General features: G+C 39.6%; 1 protein-coding gene and 1 pseudogene across 2 annotated transcripts in view; one reads left to right on the top strand and one right to left on the bottom strand.

Annotated features, from left to right (window-relative positions):
- Window positions 1–19,817, bottom strand: part of ATRN (attractin) — a 161,045-nt gene that overhangs the window by 40,677 nt on the left and 100,551 nt on the right. For both annotated transcript variants that reach the window (XM_004433802.3, XM_087445542.1), the window contains exons 19-24: window positions 19,452–19,589; window positions 16,629–16,722; window positions 14,658–14,710; window positions 11,261–11,355; window positions 8,596–8,674; window positions 6,539–6,696 (exon numbers count right to left, since the gene is read on the bottom strand). In XM_004433802.3, coding sequence (XP_004433859.1) covers window positions 6,539–6,696; window positions 8,596–8,674; window positions 11,261–11,355; window positions 14,658–14,710; window positions 16,629–16,722; window positions 19,452–19,589 — 617 coding nt within the window. The remainder of the gene's footprint in view (window positions 1–6,538; window positions 6,697–8,595; window positions 8,675–11,260; window positions 11,356–14,657; window positions 14,711–16,628; window positions 16,723–19,451; window positions 19,590–19,817) is intronic.
- Window positions 689–4,446, top strand: LOC106802357 (frataxin, mitochondrial pseudogene; annotated as a pseudogene).

Below are 19,817 nucleotides of genomic sequence, written 5' to 3'. Positions count from 1 at the left end.
ACCACAACATCTGCCTGTCCATTCTCCATCTTGAATACCTACCCTCCAAAACTAAGGGCATGGCTAGGCCAGCGGAGTCCCTGCTTACTGGGGAGAACACTTAGGATTGCTTTCAGAAAGGAGGGGCTGAGGGAGGGGCACTCACCCACAGGAGCAACTGACTAGAAAACAGGCACGACTGGCCCCAACACACCCACCACAGGCCTTTTCAGTTTGGAGAGGTTTTTTTATTTTAAACTGCATCTACAAAAATTGTTTTAGTTAGTTTCAAATTCCCTCAGTTAGCAGTTATAGGTTTTGATCTGTTCCTAATTACGGAAAAGAATTCTGGGACCCATTCAGAGTTAAGGAACTTGAGTTTAGCATTAGCACTTTTAAAGTACCAATGTTTACATGAATTTCTCAGTAGAGAATTAGATTTCCTGTTATTTTGCTTTAAAAAATGAGAATCAAAGACAAAAAAGGCTTTTGCCTGCATTGAAAGCCACACGGAAACTTAACTAAATGGCCTACACCACACCACTTAGACGTTTCCCTATTCTCTTCCTTAAATAAGTCTCTACGCTGTTACTGATTTGTACAGTGTCTAAGTGTGCATGGGCGTGATTAAGAGCTAACTATATCTAGAAAAGCGAACACTCAGAGGAAAATCGAGCAATAAAGGAACACACAGCCCCCTTGGTCAAGAATGCGAGCACATCTGCCCAGGCAGATGCAAGCTCAGCCCTCTACACAGCGCACAGCCAGGTACGGTCCCAAGTGCAGAGAGAAGCAGTGTTGATCAGGCGCTCACACAAAGACACCAAGAACACACGATGCCACAGGTCTACTCACACTGTCTGCAAATACTGCAGTTAGTTGCACCAAAGACCAAAAAGACACATTTTCAATAGAACTTACCTGCTTTTTCAAGCAAAGCTTGGCAAACTAAATGGTGAGCACGCCATAGTTTATTTTCAAAAGCACTCCTGAATGTAGCTTTCATAAGTGGATCTTATTCCAGTGAGTGATCCAGCCCAGGTAAAGAGCACCAAAAAAAATCAGGCAGAAAACTGACATCTCTTTGATTCTTAAATTTAAAATTAGTACTTTTTAAAAGTAATCGTGGGGAAGAGATCCCTCTAGAAGGAAATGCTCTAAAATTATTTCAGTGACTTTCAGAGGGGTGGAGCAACAGGGCATTGGGAGGAAAAAAACTGGAACTCGGCATTGGCAAAGCAAGGCTATCTCCAGCACAAAAGCCTGTTTATACGCACGGAGTCCTCTTTCCAAATGGGAAAAGCGTCAGCAGCGTAAGTCAAGATTTTCTCACTAAGAATCTTAAAAATATTTATTATTTATCATTGTTCAGCTATAAGCAACAAGCCCTGAAGTTCAATCGGATTCAGAATATAATGAGGTATGAAAACAATCTCAGCTTAAAACAAGTCAATAAATGATATTTACTAGAACCCAAATCAAGTATTTTACAAATGTATATGATGTATAATTTGATAGTGATAGGAGACGTTACCAAATTGAAATTGTACTGATTGGAGCCTAGAGCTCAACCGCTCTAGGGTCAGACAAACAACCTAAATCCCTGGTTGACCCCCAAGATTCCTACTACCTTGGTGTGTACACCCTGTATAATCCCATCCCCTTGAGCGTGGGTGGGCTTGACCTAATCAGATGACTCCTTTTAAAAGAGGGTCTAGGGGCTGGCCCGTTGGTGTAGTGGTTAAGTTTTCGTGCTCTGCTTTGGTGGCCCGGGGTTCATGGGTTCAGATCCTGGGTGTGGACCTACTCACTGTGCATCAAGCCATGTTGTGGCGGCATCCCACATATAAAACAGAGGAAGATGGGCACAGATGTTAGCTCAGGGACAATCTTCCTCACCAAAAAGAAAACAAAGAGGGTCTAGAGGTCAGAGCCAGAAGTCAGAAACAGCTGAAGCTTCAGTATATACATCTATATTCATTTACAAAATATTCATATACAAAATATCTATTTTTGGTCTAAAATTTTTATTTTCCAATGTTATACAAACGGAATTACACAGTATATAAATTTCTAAGATTTTTTTTCCCACTCAGCAAAATTTCCTTGGGATTTATCCCAGTTGTTGTATCACTAGTTTGTTTCCTTTTTTGCTGAGTATTATTCCATGATATGTATATAGCATAGTTTATTTAACCATTCACCTGCTGAAGAATACTTGAGTTGTTTCCAATTTGTGGCTATTATGAATAAAGCTGCTTAATATTGCTGTACAGGTACTATAAACATTGGCGTACAAGTGTTTGTATGAACATCAGTTTTTATTTCTCTGGGATAAATGCCCAGGAATGCAACTGCTAGATTGTACAGTAAGTGCAAGTTTAGTTTTACAAGAAAACGCCAAACTATTTTCCAGAATGGAAAATTCTTACTTTCCCACCAGCTATGTATGCAGGATCCAATTTCTCTGCATCCTCTCTAGCATTTGATTTTATCACTATTTTTAATTTTAGCCATTTTGATAGGTGTGTAATGATATCTTATTGTGGTTTTAGTTTGTATTTCTTTAATGGCTTTTGATGCTGAACATCATTTCATGTGGTTATTTGCCATATGTATATCCTTTCTGGAAATGTCTCTTCATGTCTTTTGTCTATTTTCTAATTGGATTGTTTTTTAATGTTGAGTCTTGAGAGTTTTTCTTACATTTTAGATACAAGTGTTTTGTCAGAAATATGGTTTGCAAATATTTTCTCCCAGTCTGTAGCTTGTCTTTTCATCCTCTTACTAGCGTCTTTCACAGAGAAAAGCTTTTGGTTTTGATGTGGTCCAATTTATTAATTTTTCCTCTTATGGATCATGTTTTTGTTGTCAAGTCAAAATATTTTGCCTAGCCCTAGGATGCAAAGATTTTCTCCTATTTTTTTTCCTAAAAGTTTTATAGTTTTATATTTAAATCTGTGATTCATATTGAGTTAATTTTTGTGTAAAATGTGAGGTTTAGGAGGAGTTCATTTATTTGCCTATGGTTGTACAATTATTCTAGCACCATTTATTGAAAAAGCTGTCCTTCCTCCATGGAATTGCCTTTGCACTTCTGTCAAAAATCAGTTGGACATACTAAATGTGCCTCTATTTCAGCATTCTTTGTTCTATTCCATTGATACCTGTCTATCCCTCCACATATAACTTGATTACTGTAGCTAAATAGCAAGCTTAACATTGCGTAAGTGATTCCTCTCACTTTATTCCTATTTTTCAAAACTGTTACGGCTATTCTAGAATCTTTGCCTTTTCATATAAATTGTAGAATAAGCTTGTCTATATCTACCAAAAAAATCTTGCTGTGATTGCCTTAAACTTTTTTTATTGAGCTAAAAAATATGATAAAATCTATCATTTTAACCGTTTTTAAGTGTATGATTCAGTACACTTAAGCACAGATTAGATAAAAGGATAGAGTGAACAACTCTGTGTCAACACATTTGAAAACATATGAAATAAATTACTATCTAGAAAAAACTATCTTAAGTGACTCAAATAAAAAGAGAAAATCCAAAATATCCTAGAACTATTCAAGAAGTTGAGGGGCTGGGCTGATGGCATAGTGGTTGGGTTCGTGTGCTCTGCTTGAGCAGCCCAGGGTTCGCGGGTTTGGATCCCGGTGCGGACCTACACATCACTCATCAAGCCATGCTGTGGTGGCGTCCCGCAAACAAAACAGAGGAAGACTGGCACAGATGTTAGCTCATAGACAATCTTCCTCAAGCAAAAAGAGGAGGATTGGCAACGAATGTTCAGGGCCAATCTTCCTCACTGAAAGAAAAAAAAAAAAAGAACGCTCAGGCACCAAGCGGCAACCAGCCTCCTGACCCACTCTGTGCTCTGGGGTTGGCCCAGGCCCATGCCAGGGCCCAGTGGCCACTGAAGGATGCCCTACTCCCTGGCCACCGGGGCCTGCGCATCAGGACCACTGCGGCCTGCATGCCCAGACAAGCCAGTTTGAGCCTCCACTGCCTCAACCAGATTCTGAATGTCAAAAAGCAGAGTGTCTGTCTGGTGAATTTGAGGACAACAGGAACTTTGGGAGACCCGGGCTCTCTAGATGAGACCACCTATGAAAAACTGGCAGAAGAGACACTGGACTTCTTAGCAGAGTTTTTTGTAGACCTTGCAGACAAACCTTACACATTTGAAGACTATGATGTCTCCTTTGGGAGTGGTGTTTTAACAATTAAACTGGGTGGAGATCTGGGAACCTAAGTGATTAACAAGCAGACCCCAACCAAGCAAATCTGACTATCTTCACCATCCAGTGGACCCAAGCATTATGAATGGACTGGAAAAAACTGGGTGTACTCCCACGACAGTGTGTCTGTCCTTCCACGAGCTACTGACCACAGAGCTAAGGCCTTAAAACCCAAACTGGACTTATCTTCCCCGGCCTATTCTGGAAAAGGCACCTGACGCCCAGCCTAAGTCTAAAGACATTAAAAGCTACAAAGCCAAAAAAAACAGAAGTTGAACCAGCAGTTTAAAAAAATATCTCTACAAATAAAACACCAGAATCAAATGATTTTACAGAAGAGATCTACCAAATATTTAAGGTTCACATAATTCTAATATTATATAATCTCTTCTAGAAATGTGAAAGAGAGAAAACTCCCCAATCTATAATTATTAAAGGTTAGTTTAATCTTGATATAAAAACAATAAGAAGGATAGGAAAGAATAATTATCAGACATTCTCATTCGTGAAGTAGATACAAAATTCTAACCAACTTATTAGTAAACTGAATCCAGCAATGCATAAAGTAAGAAAATAATACATTATGCCCAAGTCAAGTTTATCTCAGGAATGCAACTGATTTCCAGGGTCCTGGCTTGTGCAATAGGACGAATAGTGGTGCCATTCACTGAGAAAGGAGGGGTTTGGGGCTAAGATCACAAGAACGACTATATGCTGAGTGCAGGAAGCTTGTAAATGTCCAGGTAGAGATGTCTAGGCAGCAACCAAGAATACTGTTCTGGAGCTCAAGTGGAAGCTGGGCTGGGGACAGGGCACTGAGAATTACCAGTACAAAAGTAGTACCACAAGTCCGACACAAGCAGGATGGAATTACCCAGGGAAACTGTGTGAGATGAAGACAGAGAGAACTAAGGCCTGAATCCCAGACGCTCCCAATGTTTAAGGAAGAAGACTCTCTAAAAAGATTGGCCAGAGAATCAGGGAAAGACAGGACCAGGAAGGCAAGAAAGACAGTAACTCAAATCATGCAATGAGAAGAAGGGGACTGAAGAATTCAGACACTGGAGTCCACCATGACAGGGCAGTTTCAGGATGTGGTGAGGGAAGAAGGAAGACTGTTGTGGGTTGATGTGTCAATAGATAAGAGGAAACAGAAATAGGTAATTTGGTCAATGTTACAAGAAGACTGGCTGAAGAGGCAAGCAGTGTTCAAGAGCAAAGGGAGAAGTAGATTAGAGGATGAACAAATCTGTAGACCATCTAGACAGGAAAAAGAAAGAGGGTGGTGAGTAAAGATATAACACAGAGCCTGTCCCTCACATTCTAGAAAGGAAAAGACTATTCTTTAGTCACAGTCACAGGCATGAACACAAAACCACTAGAACTAGATTTCAAATCTATCCTAATTGATCATTGACAACTTGCTTCAGTTGATCATGGAAGTCGGCAAACAGACCAGTGCAGTGACCACACTTCCATGGCTAAAGATGAACCAGTCCCTGAAAGTCCACCCATCCCTGAACTCCACATTTACCCAAAATGAAGGGGGTAAAAGTGGAAAGTACTGAGGCAAGGACTCGAGCACAGTGGCAGATGATTATGAAAAGCACAAATTGGGCCATGGGTCTTAGAAAGAGGGAGAGCAGTGGACCCTTGAGAAAAGGAGCAGGTTAATAACAGCAGTGGCTGCAGCAGGGGACATGAACTCTTAGACCTACCCTTTCAGGTCACATGCACAAAGAATCTGAGACTTGGAGAGGCTCCATGATTTGTATAGGAGTGAGCCAGGACTCAAAAGCCCATGTCTGTCTGACTAGAAGGTCTACGTTCTTAAGTTCGACCTTACACTGCCTCCTGTTACACTCCATCCTAACCTCCTTTAAACTCTGATAGCACTTGGGGGATCTTTTCATATGGCACTTTCCACACTCTGGCTTTCACTGGTTATATGTGTGTTTGTTTCACCTACACCCACTTTACTCACTCCAGAATTAAAACTCTTTCTGTAGCTCTACAGACTTTTACATGGCAAGTGCCCATTGAAGAAATGAATACAGTTATAATTACCAAATTTGTTATATGCCATCTTGTTTTCAAAGTGCTTATAAATTTCCTTCATAAGTGATTTAAGCCATCCCCACTACAGTCTTCTTTACGATATTCATGTGCTCAGCACTCCTTTGCCATAGATATTACGAAGGCAAAGCAATACTGTACATCTCATTTACCGCAAGTACTAAATTAGTGAATTTAGTCTCTGCTAAAGAGATTTCACCATGTCTGCAGGTGAGACCAAAAAGCACTTCTTACCTGAATTTTGATGGGCCAGGTGAAATTACTGACATACACAAAGAAAGTGATGTTTGGGTGGTTGCGAAAATCAAACTTCTCATTAGAGAAGCTATCTTTGTACTCCTTAATGTTGGTTTTCGAAACAACAGGCATCTCTTCTCCAGCCTGGGTTCCAGCTGTTAGGAAGAAAAGCATGAAATAGAAGAGACTTTTTTTGGACAGGATCTGCCCTCATTAATGGTAAGGATAATAGCATTTACTAAACACTGACTATGTTCCAGGAACGGCTTTTAACAACTCTATCTCATTTAATCCTAACAACAATCTTATTATTATCCTTATTTACAGATCAGGAAACTGAGGTTCACAGAAATTAAGTAACTTGGCTCAGGTCACACAGCCAGCAAGAAGTGGAGCTGGGATTTGAAGCTGGGCAAGCTGATACAAAAGTCCATGCCTTTAAGCAGAATGGTTTTACCAGGAACCCCTGCCAACTCCCCTCCACTGAAACAGGCTACCTGTGTTAGAGAAAATACGGATACCACCAGTATCCTATTAACAAGCAATCGCATTATCTCTGCCCATAACACTTCAATTTCTTTGCATTTCCCCTTTACATCTGTTTGGCAGTGCTCAGATCCCCTATACCAGGCACACTGATTCACCCCTCACTTCCTAACTAGCGGTGACCTTAAGTCTCAACAGTAGTGGAGACGAAGGAGCAAGAAATGTCACTCAGTCCCTTCTGCTACCAGCTACAACTGTATTTAAGTCCCTCCAATGTGGTATAAACCCATCCTATTCCCACACAGTCCTTCAATATTCCATATTCTCCCTTAGCCAGGAATTCTAGTGTCTATAAAGATTCATGAAATGGACTTTCCCCATGTCTGAGTTAAATCCTGTGACTAGAGCCCAGACTGTCAGGTCCTCATTGAGACAGTCTTTGCAAATCATTCACACACTCAGAGAGGCTGCCTTTTTCCAGACAAATGCTCCAATAATTCAGACATCTTCTTAAATGTCTCTCCTCACTGCAAGTTTCTGAACTTTTCCTGAATTCTATACAATCTTTTAAGACATGATAACCATAAAGTGATGTGCAAAGGTAACGTTCTTATTTTGTATCAGTCTAACTCATCATGTTTTGACCAAAAAATATTGTAATAGTAATAATGATGGTGAAATATAGCTAAATTCTCATTTAGTAAGAATTTACCAAGTTTCAAGCACTACATTGAGTACTTCATTTATTATCTCTACACTCTACATGGCGAGGTGTTTTTATTATCCCATTTTATACACAAGGAAATTGGCTCGGAAAGCTCAAGTAACTTGCCCAACAGCATAGTAAGTAACAGGCAGAATTCAAACCCAGGTCTGTCAAGCTATGTTCTTAACCACTACATTAGGCCCACTCTACTTCTTTTTGTTTTTTTGTGAGGAGATCAGCCCTGTGCTAACATCTGCCAATCCTCCTCCTTTTTTTGCTGAGGAAGACTGGCCCTGGGCTAACAACCATGCCCATCTTCCTCCACCACTCTATTTCTTTAGTAGATTTTCTGCCCAACAGATCTTTAGTGAATCATATAAGAGAAGCAAGACAGAAAAAGCCGTGCTCTTAGAGCTTGATTTAATTTTCAAAGTACATTTCCCTGTACCTACTAAAATCTCATTCTTTAAAATGTTTCTGTTTCTTGAAACCATGAGTCATTTGTCACTTCGGAAGCATGGATGTGGATAATGATGATAGTGCCAGAGCAGCGGCTGCAGCAGTGGTACTAGTGGTGGCAGTAGGGCCGGGGTAGTGAGCATGCACTGAGCCTGATATCACAGTAGCCACTAGCATGTAGAACCTAATTTAATCTACACAACAATTCTAGGAGATTTTCTTTACAATGAATAACCCGAAGGTCTAGAGAGGGGTTTAGATACTTGCTCAAGGTCTCCCAGCTAATAAGTGGCAAAAGCAGGATTCAAACCCATCTGTCTGTCTCCAGAGCCCCCTTTCTCAACTCCTACATTTCTCAATCTATTACCTCCACTCGGAAGGTCTTCTCTAGGTATGTCTTTACCTGAGAAACTGGGGGCCCAGGTGATGTTGAGGTTGAAGTTTTTGGAGGCATTGATGAACATGTCCAAATCCCTGTTTTGCTGATGAGAGGTGCAAATAATTTGCAAATAATTAGAAAATTAATTATAAAATTTCCCAGATTTTAAAATAAAGCAGTAATTACATTTTGTTACTTTCAACTTTCTTAATGATAAAACAAGTATTTTACAATGTCTTAAGAGGAACTCACACTTAAAAGAGTTAGCAAAATTTCTAACCAATATAAGCAATATACCCCAAATAAATTTCATTTCCCTCCCATAACAGCATATGGAATTTAATGCTTTATCAAATGCCTAACTCCATGAAAAAGGATCTTTTAAAAAGACCCTCACCAGAGCACAGTGACTTACATCCTAGGACCTATGTTAGCAGAGTCAGCCTCCTAAGGATCCTCTGGGCAGCTGTTTCCAAACATCTGGAGAGCCCACTCCTATCAGTAAAGCACTTGATCAAGTGCCCCAATTTATGTGTTTAAAAATAAAACCTATGTACTTCTTAACTGATGGATTATATACAGTGTAAAGTTCTCCAAAACGGAAATGGCTAAAAAAAAAAAAAGCATATAAAGCTACAATAAACTAAATAGAAATAATTTGTATTCATTCATGATTTCAAAAATATTTTTCTCTCACTAAAAATACTATTTCAAGAGAAATATGATTGACTATGCTTTACTAGCTTTGAAAACCTTGTTTACCAAGTAGAGAGAGAGCAATTTGAAGAGCTACTTTAATTCATTTTGATTCTTGGTTTCAATGACTGAAAAAGCTATCTCTGAGAAATGTGTGGAGTCAACTGGAAGAAGTGCACTGTTGGCCATGCTGGGGAAATTATAACACTGATTTTTAGTTTTCACTGAAATCTGGCTAATAAATCTCTTTCTTGGGGTTAGAGAATTGTTTTTGCAAATGAATCAGATTTTGTATATTTATATATTAGAAATGGATCCAATCCTGCTGAAATTCTTCATTTTGAAAGATCTTAAAACAGGTTAGAAAATTAAGATTTTTAAGGGTGTTGTTTTGATAGTTTAAAACCTCACCTTTCTCTTTAAAGGACAGCTCAAGTATCTATTTATTTATTTTTAATATTTGCTGGCAGCACATTACTAACAATCACTTCTTTCCATGGAAAGGATCAATAAACTCGAAATTCTAGTGCTTTTGTAAAACACAGAACATACACATTGTATAACGCTATTAAATACTCTGTCATAAGATAAACAGGGAACTCCAAAGAAGCCCATAGATTTTCGTGGTCACTCCCCACCTCATTAAGAAGTATCACAAAGAGTCTACCATGATTATTTAAAATAAAATTAACAGCATCAACTACATCCTGAAGGACTGAACACTTCAACCACTTGCTTACGAATAAGGTAGTAAATAAATTTCATGTGTGGTACTTTTGCTGTAATGTTACCACAAAATCTTTTTTTTTAAATTCCAGTCAACACAGCCACTCAAATGATATGCCTACACAGTTTTTCCACAAAATATTTTCATTGAAAGTCATTTATTATTTTTACTTAAAAAGCTATTCACTCATGAGACTGTTTCTTTTCTAGTACATCTCTTATTTTTATCATTGAAATGGAACATAAAAAACACATCTTACTTTCATTTAATTGCACAGCAAACACCTCGCATTGTGGACTTTGTTCTACTATTGATTTTTTTTAATTCAGTAATGTTTGCTGATAACATTTGTTAACAAAGGAATACACATTGGCTATCGTCATATTGTTTTCTATGCATTATTTGGCATATTTATTGTGACAGGAATGTTGTAATGGTCAATGGCTTTGTGTATGTTGATGAGAAATAAGAAATTTCCAAAGAGGCTCCTAAATAATTCGTCATCAAGTTTAGTAAAATTTCATTACATATTGAAGTGAATATTGACTGACTTTATATTTCATTGAATAAATCTTACAGGTATGTCCTCATGTTTTAGATGTTTCACTTTTAAATGGGAATGCTATGTTGGCTCCCTTCCACCACGAGCTAACACCTTATGGCTGGTGGGGGGTTCATCATTAACGACAGCAGATACAAAACCACATTTCAAATAATCGTCTTAATAATTGCAATTATTTCTGGCTGACTTCTTGTTGTACCCATATAAACCTCCACTGTTTTTACCTCCTAATGAGACTAAGAACTCATTTTAGGAGAAGAAGTGTCACCTCTGCCACCTTCCTTGCATCACCGGCATTAACTTCAACTCATACTTTCTCTGCAGGTACTTTTTGAGCCTCTGGTCCATTTTAAGAGAGTAAATCTGGGCTCTGCCACCTGCTCCTCTGGCAGGGGAGTTCCCCTTGCAGTCTCCTCTCCTTTTCTGTATGGGGCTGCGATGGGCTGATGGGTAAACCAAGTACGTGTGGACTCAATGTCAGTCTGTATATCAGATCCTGGTAAGTCTTAACCCAACACTGTTCTTGCCTTTTAGATAGAAAATAAATAAAATGTAGATTCTAATATTTCTTTCCTGTACCTGTAAACAACATCCTGCATACTCCACTCTGGAGACCACTGCTAAGACAGAGCTTCTGTCCATAATGACCAAGAAAAAGACCCGTACAAATTCAAAACAAAGTAAGAAGACTTTTAAAATCTTACTTCATCAGGTGTAGCCACAAAATTGATGGCTGTGTAATAGCGGTCATCTTCCTGGGATAGGCTAAAAGTAAACTGATAGTCAATAAGAAGAGTATCTATGGAAAGAAAGAAATGCATATTTAAAAATTGAAACAAAACAAAATAGAACAGGTCTCTGAGATACACACTGATTTTCTCATAAATATTCAATAGCCAGCAAAGTACTTTTGGCTCAATATGCAGGGACTAGAAATCAAGTCTGTGAGCACTATCATTTTATTTGGGTTAACCCACCAAAACCTCCTTATATCATGACCCTGGTTGAGATTTTAGGTTCCAACTTAATTCACCCACAAATACTAATTGAACATCTATTCATGCTAAGTTTTGCTTAAGGATAGAAAGCTATAAATTAATGGTATAAAAGGAACCAAGACTCCATGGAAAAATGGTTGATTCCAGGTCTGGGGCAAGGAATATGCACCTTGGTTATCTTATTTTAGAAAGCATTCAAATACTAATGTGACTTAGCAAAAGAACACGCTTGAAAGAAAGTCTACTGGCCAAAGATGGTATAATTTAATTCTAAAAAGTCTATTTTAAGATTCAACAACAAAAAAACAAACAACCCAATTTAAAAATGGGCAAAGGCGGGGCCGGCCCCGTGGCGTACCGGTTAAGTGTGCGTGCTCCGCTGCTGGCAGCCCAGGTTTGGAACCCGGGCGCGCACCAAGGCACCACTTGTCAAACCACGCTGTGGCGGCGTTCCACATAAAGTGGAGGAAGATGGGCATGGATGTTAGCACAGGGCCAGTCTTCCTCGGCAAAAAGACGAGGATTGGCAACAGATGTTAGCTCAGGGCTAATCTTCCTCCCAAAAAAATAAATAAATAAAAATGGGCAAAGGACTTGAATACATATTTCTCCAAAGATGATATACGAATGGCCAATAAGCACATGAAAAGATGTTCAACATCACTAATCACTAGAGAAATGCAAATAAAAAACACAATGAGATACAACCTCACACCCATTAGGATGGCTACTATTAAAAAACAGAAAATAACAAGTGTTGGTGAGGATGTGGAGAAATTTGAACTCTTATGCACTGCTGGTGGCTACGTAAAATGGTGCAGCTGCTGTGGAAACTAGTATGGAAATTCCTCAAAAATTAAACGAAGAATTACCAAATGATCCAGCAATTCCAATTCTGGGTATGTACCCAAAAGAACTGAAAGCAAGATCTTGAAGAGTTATTTGTACATCCATGTTCATAGCAGCCAAATGGATCATAGATAGCTATTATTCACAACAGCTGAAAGGTGGAAGCAAGCCAAGTGTCCACTGACAGGCGAATGGATAAACAAAATGTGGTATATGCATACAATGGAATATTACTCAGCCTTAAAAAGGAAGGAAATTCTGACACCGGCTACAACATGGATGAACCATTATGCTAAACGAAATAAGCTAGTCACAAAAAGACAAATACTGTATAATTCCACTTATACGAGGTACCTAGAGTAGTCAAATTCATAGAGACAGAAAGTAGAACGGTGGTTGCCAGGGGCTGGGGGAAGAGGGAAATGGGGAGTTGTTGGTAAGTTTATTTTTAACTGTTTAAGAAACTGTCAAATGGTTTTCCAAAGCAGCTATACCATTTTACATTCTCACAAAGAATGCATAAAGGTTCCAGTTTCTCCACATCACTGCTAAAACTTCGTATTGGCTTTTATGTTTCAAGACAGATAGATTTTAATGTAACAGATTATAATAAATTCATTGATGTGGTTTCAGGTTCCACACTGTAACTAACCTTTAAGAAATGACCAGTTGTCTGGTTTTGGTATGGTATCAAAGGATAATAGCCATAATTATCTGAAAAGGTTATTAAAATACTCCATTCTTTTCCAATAGTATGTCTGGTGAGGCCAGGGTTTTTTCCATCTACTTTAACCAAAGAGACGTATTGCAACAGATTGAATGTAGAGCAGATGTGAGAATCCAGTTGTCTTCTATTAAGCCACGGTACTGGCTTTTGATTCTAGTCATCTAGGGGTGTGTCTCATTGTTGTTTTAATACACATATCCCAAATGTCTAATGATGTTAAGCATTTTTTAATGTGCTTGTTGGCCATTCATATACTTTCTTTGGTGAAATGTTTATTCAAATCTTGGCCTGTTTTTAACTGGAAATGCCTCCTTATTCAGTTGTAAGAGTTCTTTGTATATGCTGGATATAAGCTCTTTATCAAATATATGATTTGCAAACATTTTCTCTAGTCTGTGGCTTTTTATTTTTTTAATGGTTTTTTTGTTTCGGTGAGGAAGATTAGCCCCAAGCTAACATCTGTTGCCAATCCTCCTCTTTTTGCTGAGGAAGATTGGCCCTGAGCTAACATCTGTGCCCATCCTCCTCTATTTTTTATATGTGGGACACCTGCCACAGCATGGCTTGACAAGCAGTGCGTAGGTCTGCGCCCAGGATCCAAACCTGTGAACCCTGGGCCACTGAAGCAGAGCGTACAAACTTAACCGCTATGCCACTGGGCTGGCCATTAATGGTGTTTTTTTAAAATGCAAGTTTTAAATTTTGATAAAGTCTCATTAATCAACTTTTTCTTTTATGAATTGTGCTTTTGGAATCATGTCTAAGAACTGTCCCCTACCCAAGGTCATGAAGTTTTTCTCCTGTTTTCTTCTAGCAGTTACATATGCAACATTTATACGTTCCAGATGGACATGAATTTTGAGGGGATGCTGTTCAACTCGGGAAAGCAGGTATATAATTACAGCGAATATGCCAAAACATTAACTCCTTTTTCTCTGGTTCCATAATCTAGCTTACTATGTGTATTCTCCTACAGGACAAAATGCATTTACCCATAAGGACCTGGTTACCTCACCAGATTTACCTTTCACTGTAACTTAATCATTAGATATTTTATTCTATATAGTAGTTCCTAATGAGGTGGTATAACACAAATAAGTTTCAGAGAGAATGATAACAAACTATATTTTAAGAATTCTGGTTTTGATCTATATCCTAAAATATACGATATATAGGATACAGATCAAAGGTTGATCCAAGTTTGAGGTTGGTGACCTCAACCAGGTAATGGCAAATGAAATAAGGTTTCAAGAGAATGTAAACAAGGGAAGCCAGAGACATGTATCTCTGTACTCTCTCCTGATATCTGCCATAGACACAGTAACATAAACCAAGACCACAATTAAAACAGCTTAAAATAGTGTTCATATAACTAGTAAACTTAACAGAATGTAAACCATCAAATTAGGAGACACTTCCATGGGTAGTTGCTATATTCCTATAGCACTTACCATTCTCAAACCATGTTAAAGAAGTTTTATTGAACTACTTTGCTTCTAGACAAATAAGAACTGCAGGAAAACTTACAATAACATGTTCCTTTGAGAGGGTTTCCCTGGTATCGATTTTCTACTTCACATCTAGAGGAGGGGAAGAAAGTGAAGATTATTTTCTATTGCTAGCTAAAACAGAATCCATATTCATTTTAAAATCAAGCAGATCCTTTTAAATAAACCACAAACAGTTCTGAGTCAATATAATTACATTCTTCACTGTTACTCAGATCAGGTGGACTAACGAGAGTTTGCATTCATTTACAATGCTGACTGCCCAAGCAGTTCACACCAAGTGATAAACATTTGCCAAAACACATTATACAAATCCAAATATAATCAATCTAGATCCTATTTATTATCATGAAAAACACATTTTCACTTTTCTGTGGACTAAATATTCTTCTAGAAGTGCAGTTAAAACATTTTTCAAATATTCATTTCTCGAACTTCTTTCCTGTTCTCTCTGGATAAATTGATCCTGTTCTTTAAATACAAGTGACAGAAGGCTAAACACAAAGAATCACGTTTTTGTTTTTTTTAAACCCTTGAACATGGTTCAACACTCTGGATGAAAAAAATAAGTTCTAGTCAAAAAGAATTATTAATTTCCCTACAGATATCATCTATGAACATCAGCAAAACCCAGTCTCCCACTTCACAAAGCCATTTAGGCAGGCACCATAGCTATGCACTATGAGGAAAGGAGGGGGAAGCTTGGGGCAAGCACTTTTGCCAGATAAATAGTACAGGGATATTGTGTCCTTTTATCCAGGGGGATTTTTAGCACCGGCTTATATCTAAAATCTCTTAAAGAGAAAGTCTTTCACTGGACCTACACCTCATTTCTTTATTTTATACCCTAACTGAGGGCAGGAGTGACTAATTTCGCACTATTATATTTTTCTGTTTAAAGGAACCTGGATCTGTAAGTTAAATTTAATCTTTGATTAGACTTTTCTTCACTTATTGGCTTTAAGGCACCATGAAACCAGTAAATATAAACAGTAGTGTAAACTATAAACTGTAGACAGAGCAATTCCCTCCTGAACACCACTACTGATGTCTCCATCACTGGTGACGTTATTACTAGTGTTCTTTAAGAAAAACAAAGTTTACCAATGATGTATCTGCTTGTATCTGCATTATCAGCTCAATGTTTTGACACTACTAACATTTTTTCCTTAAGTCTCTTCTTAAGAGGAGTAAACCTGGAGCACGTGTTTTATGAGGTTTTCCGCATATATTAGTTGGGGAACAATTCTCTTGTTTCCACTCACCAGGACACTAAAAACAATTATCACTAGTCTCACTGTGACAGATGGGGAAACCAAGGCTCAGTGCAGCTAAGTGATCTGTCTCAAGAGCACCCTGCTCAGTGGAGGCACAGCCAGGGCTGAAACCCCAAGTCTGGCTGATCTTGTTTGCATTCTCAGGAACGGGGACCCCAGACTCTTCCCTGGAAGATGTCTAACACACTTCATCGAGGAAAATACTAGAACAGGGAGGGATGTGTTAAAGGCCAGAGGATCATCTCCACTATCAGACAACCAAAATACCAAACAAAATACTGTCCTGGAATACCAGCTCTTTCAATTCTATCTTTGGGAAAGGGTGCCATCTCCTGGCATGACAAAAATCAAGTAGCTGCTGAAATTAAAAGACTAATCGAAGTCAGCAACCCAGGAAATGTCAGTGTCACTCAAACATAAAAAAGTGTGAATTAAAAGAGCCATTAAGGAATTGCTGCTAAACTGACGACATGCTCAGTATGGAGGGCAACCAAATTAGACCTGTCTGAAGTAGAAAGGGCAAAATTCCAAATCACTCACTCAGGATCCCTTAGAGCCCATGGCAACAAGGCACAGGGAAGAGGGTGGTTCTCAGGGTTCAGCAGTTTCATAGCCTCTCGGCCCTCCCTGGTGGTACAGACCCAGCTGACCTGGCGTGACCCACTAAACCCAGGCATGGCCTGCAGCAGGGGTCCTGGGAGTGTGGTACTCACAGCTGGCACTCGTCGCCCTTGACGCCCTTGGTGGTGCAGAAGCACTTGCCCGTATTGGTATTGCACAGTGACGCGTGCCCATTGCACTTGCATGCTGGGGAGAAAGAAAATGAATGAAGGTCACAATTGCTTAAAATTACTACTATCAGAGATTTTTCCTAAAACAAATAATTTTATCTGAATTGGATTCGACAGGAAAGACAGAATAAAACAAAAGCATTTAATGGGTAAGATTCATGTTTTTTAGCTAATGATTTATCTCAAATAATGTAAAGGCAACATTAAAGGAGCCAAAGTCACAGGACCTGAGGAAAGAGAATGCCGATTTCCACTGCCATCTGAAGCAATCGCTATTTTGATCTTTTCAATAGACTCCGTTTTTCCCTATTTTGATTCTTTCATTCATTCAATAAATATTTACGAGGCATCTCCAGTGTGCCAGGCTCCGAGTGTGGGGACACAGACACACTCCCTGGTCCAATGGAGACACCCTGAGCAATGAGTGCCCCTGAGGGAAGGGGTGCGTCCCATCTCAGTTGAGGTGCCTTCTCCACAATGGCCACATTTCAAATCATACCACGGCCCAGCTCTGGGGTGGTATTCCAATGGCATGTCAGTGTTTCAGAGGCTCTTCAGGACTCACCACCCTTGCCTAGATGTTTTTTTAGCCTTCACAGAAAACAACTCTTCTCATCTCTCTCCTCTAGCCATCAACACATCTCCACCTTTTTTATCCAACACATAAGTGTGAGCTATGACAAATTTTATGCTTCAGTTGAAATAAATGAGTCTTTTTGCTCAATGCCTTTTTACTTTACACCCTGTTTTTCTGAATAATTTATTCCAAATAAATTAAAGGCATTAGGCTGGAGATAGGTGTACTTTTAAAATAAATTCAGAGGAAAAAAAAAAAATCACCCAAAGAAACCTGTGAAATTTACAACAGTGCACTGGTTAAGAGAATGGATGCTGGAGTCAGAAACATGAGTGTTCAACTCTTGGCTCTGTTGACCACGGAAACGGGGTGCAGTGCACCAGTAAAAAGCAGAGGCCTGAAGTCAGTTTGCCTGGGTTTGAATTCATCCTCTCCACTTAGCTCCTGTGTAACTGTGGGCATGCTATTTAACCTAAGTCTCAGTTTCCTCGTCCATAAGATGGGGATAATAACAGTCCCATCTCATAGTGTTGTTGTGAGGATTAAATGAGATAATACATGAATGAAACACACTAAGCATTCAATAAATCATAGCTATTATCCTTTGCTGCAGATATGGGGATGATGGCACCCGGAGGCACAACCAGGCCCAGCAGTTAAAGTCACACATCCTGGATGTGGTTCCCAGTGTGGGCACATCTCGCAGTGAGACCCTGGGCAGGTTACTTCATCTTGGGGATAATAAAAGCACTTATGTGTTGGGTGGCTGCCAGCACAATGCCCCGTAGACGTTTACCATTCAATAATGTCAGGTACTCTGATTACTATCTAAGGATGAAGATCATTCACAAAGAGCAGGAAAAATATTTTTACTGTATACCTTTTAATCTGAGCAAGACATTTTATCTAAGAGTGGTGAGAAATGACATTAGAAGAGTAATAGTAACTGCTCACACCTATCGAGTGCTGACTACATGTCATGCACTGCTCTGTCCGCTTTCATTTCAACAACTCCCGTATTATCCCCACTCTACAGATGAGGAAACCGAGCCCCAGAGAGGTTAAGGGATTCACCACTGGAACACTAGCTTTCTCCTGGCTGCTCTGAGGGCCATGCTAATAAGTCTGGAGGTGGGATTTGGGGAGTAGGTAGAGATTTTTCTTTCTTATTTATTTTCCTGCTCAGAACCTGAAGGGTCTTTCCACTGGAAACTAGAACAAACTAAAAAACAGTTCATCGGTATCACTTGTCGTTTAAAAAATATATAATTAACATTCTAACAATAAAATGCCCTATTGCTTGCAGGAATCTATTTGACATGTATGGGGAAACGTGGGACTATTTAAATTTTAATAGAAATACTGAGTCTGGCTCCTGACTAAAAATCTATGTGTGATTTTCTTTTCCCAACCACAGGCAATTATAAAGGTTTCCCTGGCAGGCCTTACAGGGAAAGCTGCCCTCCCCACACCAGCCTGGGTGCACAGCCAGCGCCTGGCAGTCTCTGGGGGGAGCTGCAGTTGAGGTCTCAGGACCCTCTGGTGAGCCACCTCCTTCACATATTTGCATTCCCAGCTCAGGCGCCTTCATTCCTAGGGCTCTTTGTCTGAGGCCTTAGACAGAGGTCTTCTTCAGATGCTTCTGCTGAGACTCCTTATGTGGGAGGAGGGGTAAGCCTTGAAGACACTTTCCCCACTCTGACTCAGTCCCCAGGACTTTTCCACTCCTAGCCCTTCCCTCCACTCTCCCTCCCCAACCCAGGCTCCATAAAAGGTTTTTGCTGGAGACTTCTGCTCAGGCTCTCTCAACAGTGAGCCTCACCATGTCTGTGCTGATCCTCCTGACGCTCAACCAGCGTGCCATTGCAGGAGGGAAAATGGAACAAGGCGGGTCAGTGCTTTCTCTGGTTTAAGCCTCTTGCTTACACCATCACAGGAAGTGATTAAAGGCTTAACTCTTTCATTTTTGGCTTGTTGCTTTAACCTGCTACTCTGACACTTGGCAGCTCTGCTCACTCTCTCCCAGGCTCAGCTGAGCTCCTGACAAGTATGACTTCAGAAATGCAGTATCTAACCAAGTGGCTTTTTCCTTTCTAGATATTCAAGTCAAATAGAAGCACTGTGTTCCACTTGGTCTGCAATCAGCAACCCTGATGGATTTGACTTACGCTGACATTTTCCCCCGTTGGTGGGATCACCATAGAAGCCAGATATACAGGTCTCGCAGTTCTTGCCAGTGGTCAGGTTCTCACACTTCTCACAGATACTCTGATTAACGCATTTGCTGTGGCCGTTGCACTGGCAAGCTGAAAGGAAAAGAATTTTAAGAGGCCTGTCCCATGGCAGAAATGGAGTAAGTAGAACAGGATTTATTTGTAATTATCTATTTAAGTTCCTCATTGCCTCTAAATACAAAACCATCAAAACTGGCCCACTGAAAACTAGTTTGAGAAATAAGATCAAAACATCAAAAAAGAGCTAGTCCAGGAAAATCAGAAATATATTACAGCAAGGTGAAAGTCCATAGCCATTAA

The sequence above is a fragment of the Ceratotherium simum genome, chromosome 21, assembly GCF_057802395.1.
Source record: "Ceratotherium simum simum isolate JZ-2026a chromosome 21, ASM5780239v1, whole genome shotgun sequence".
NCBI lineage: Eukaryota > Metazoa > Chordata > Mammalia > Perissodactyla > Rhinocerotidae > Ceratotherium > Ceratotherium simum.
This window is presented reverse-complemented; position numbering and strand designations above follow the sequence as displayed.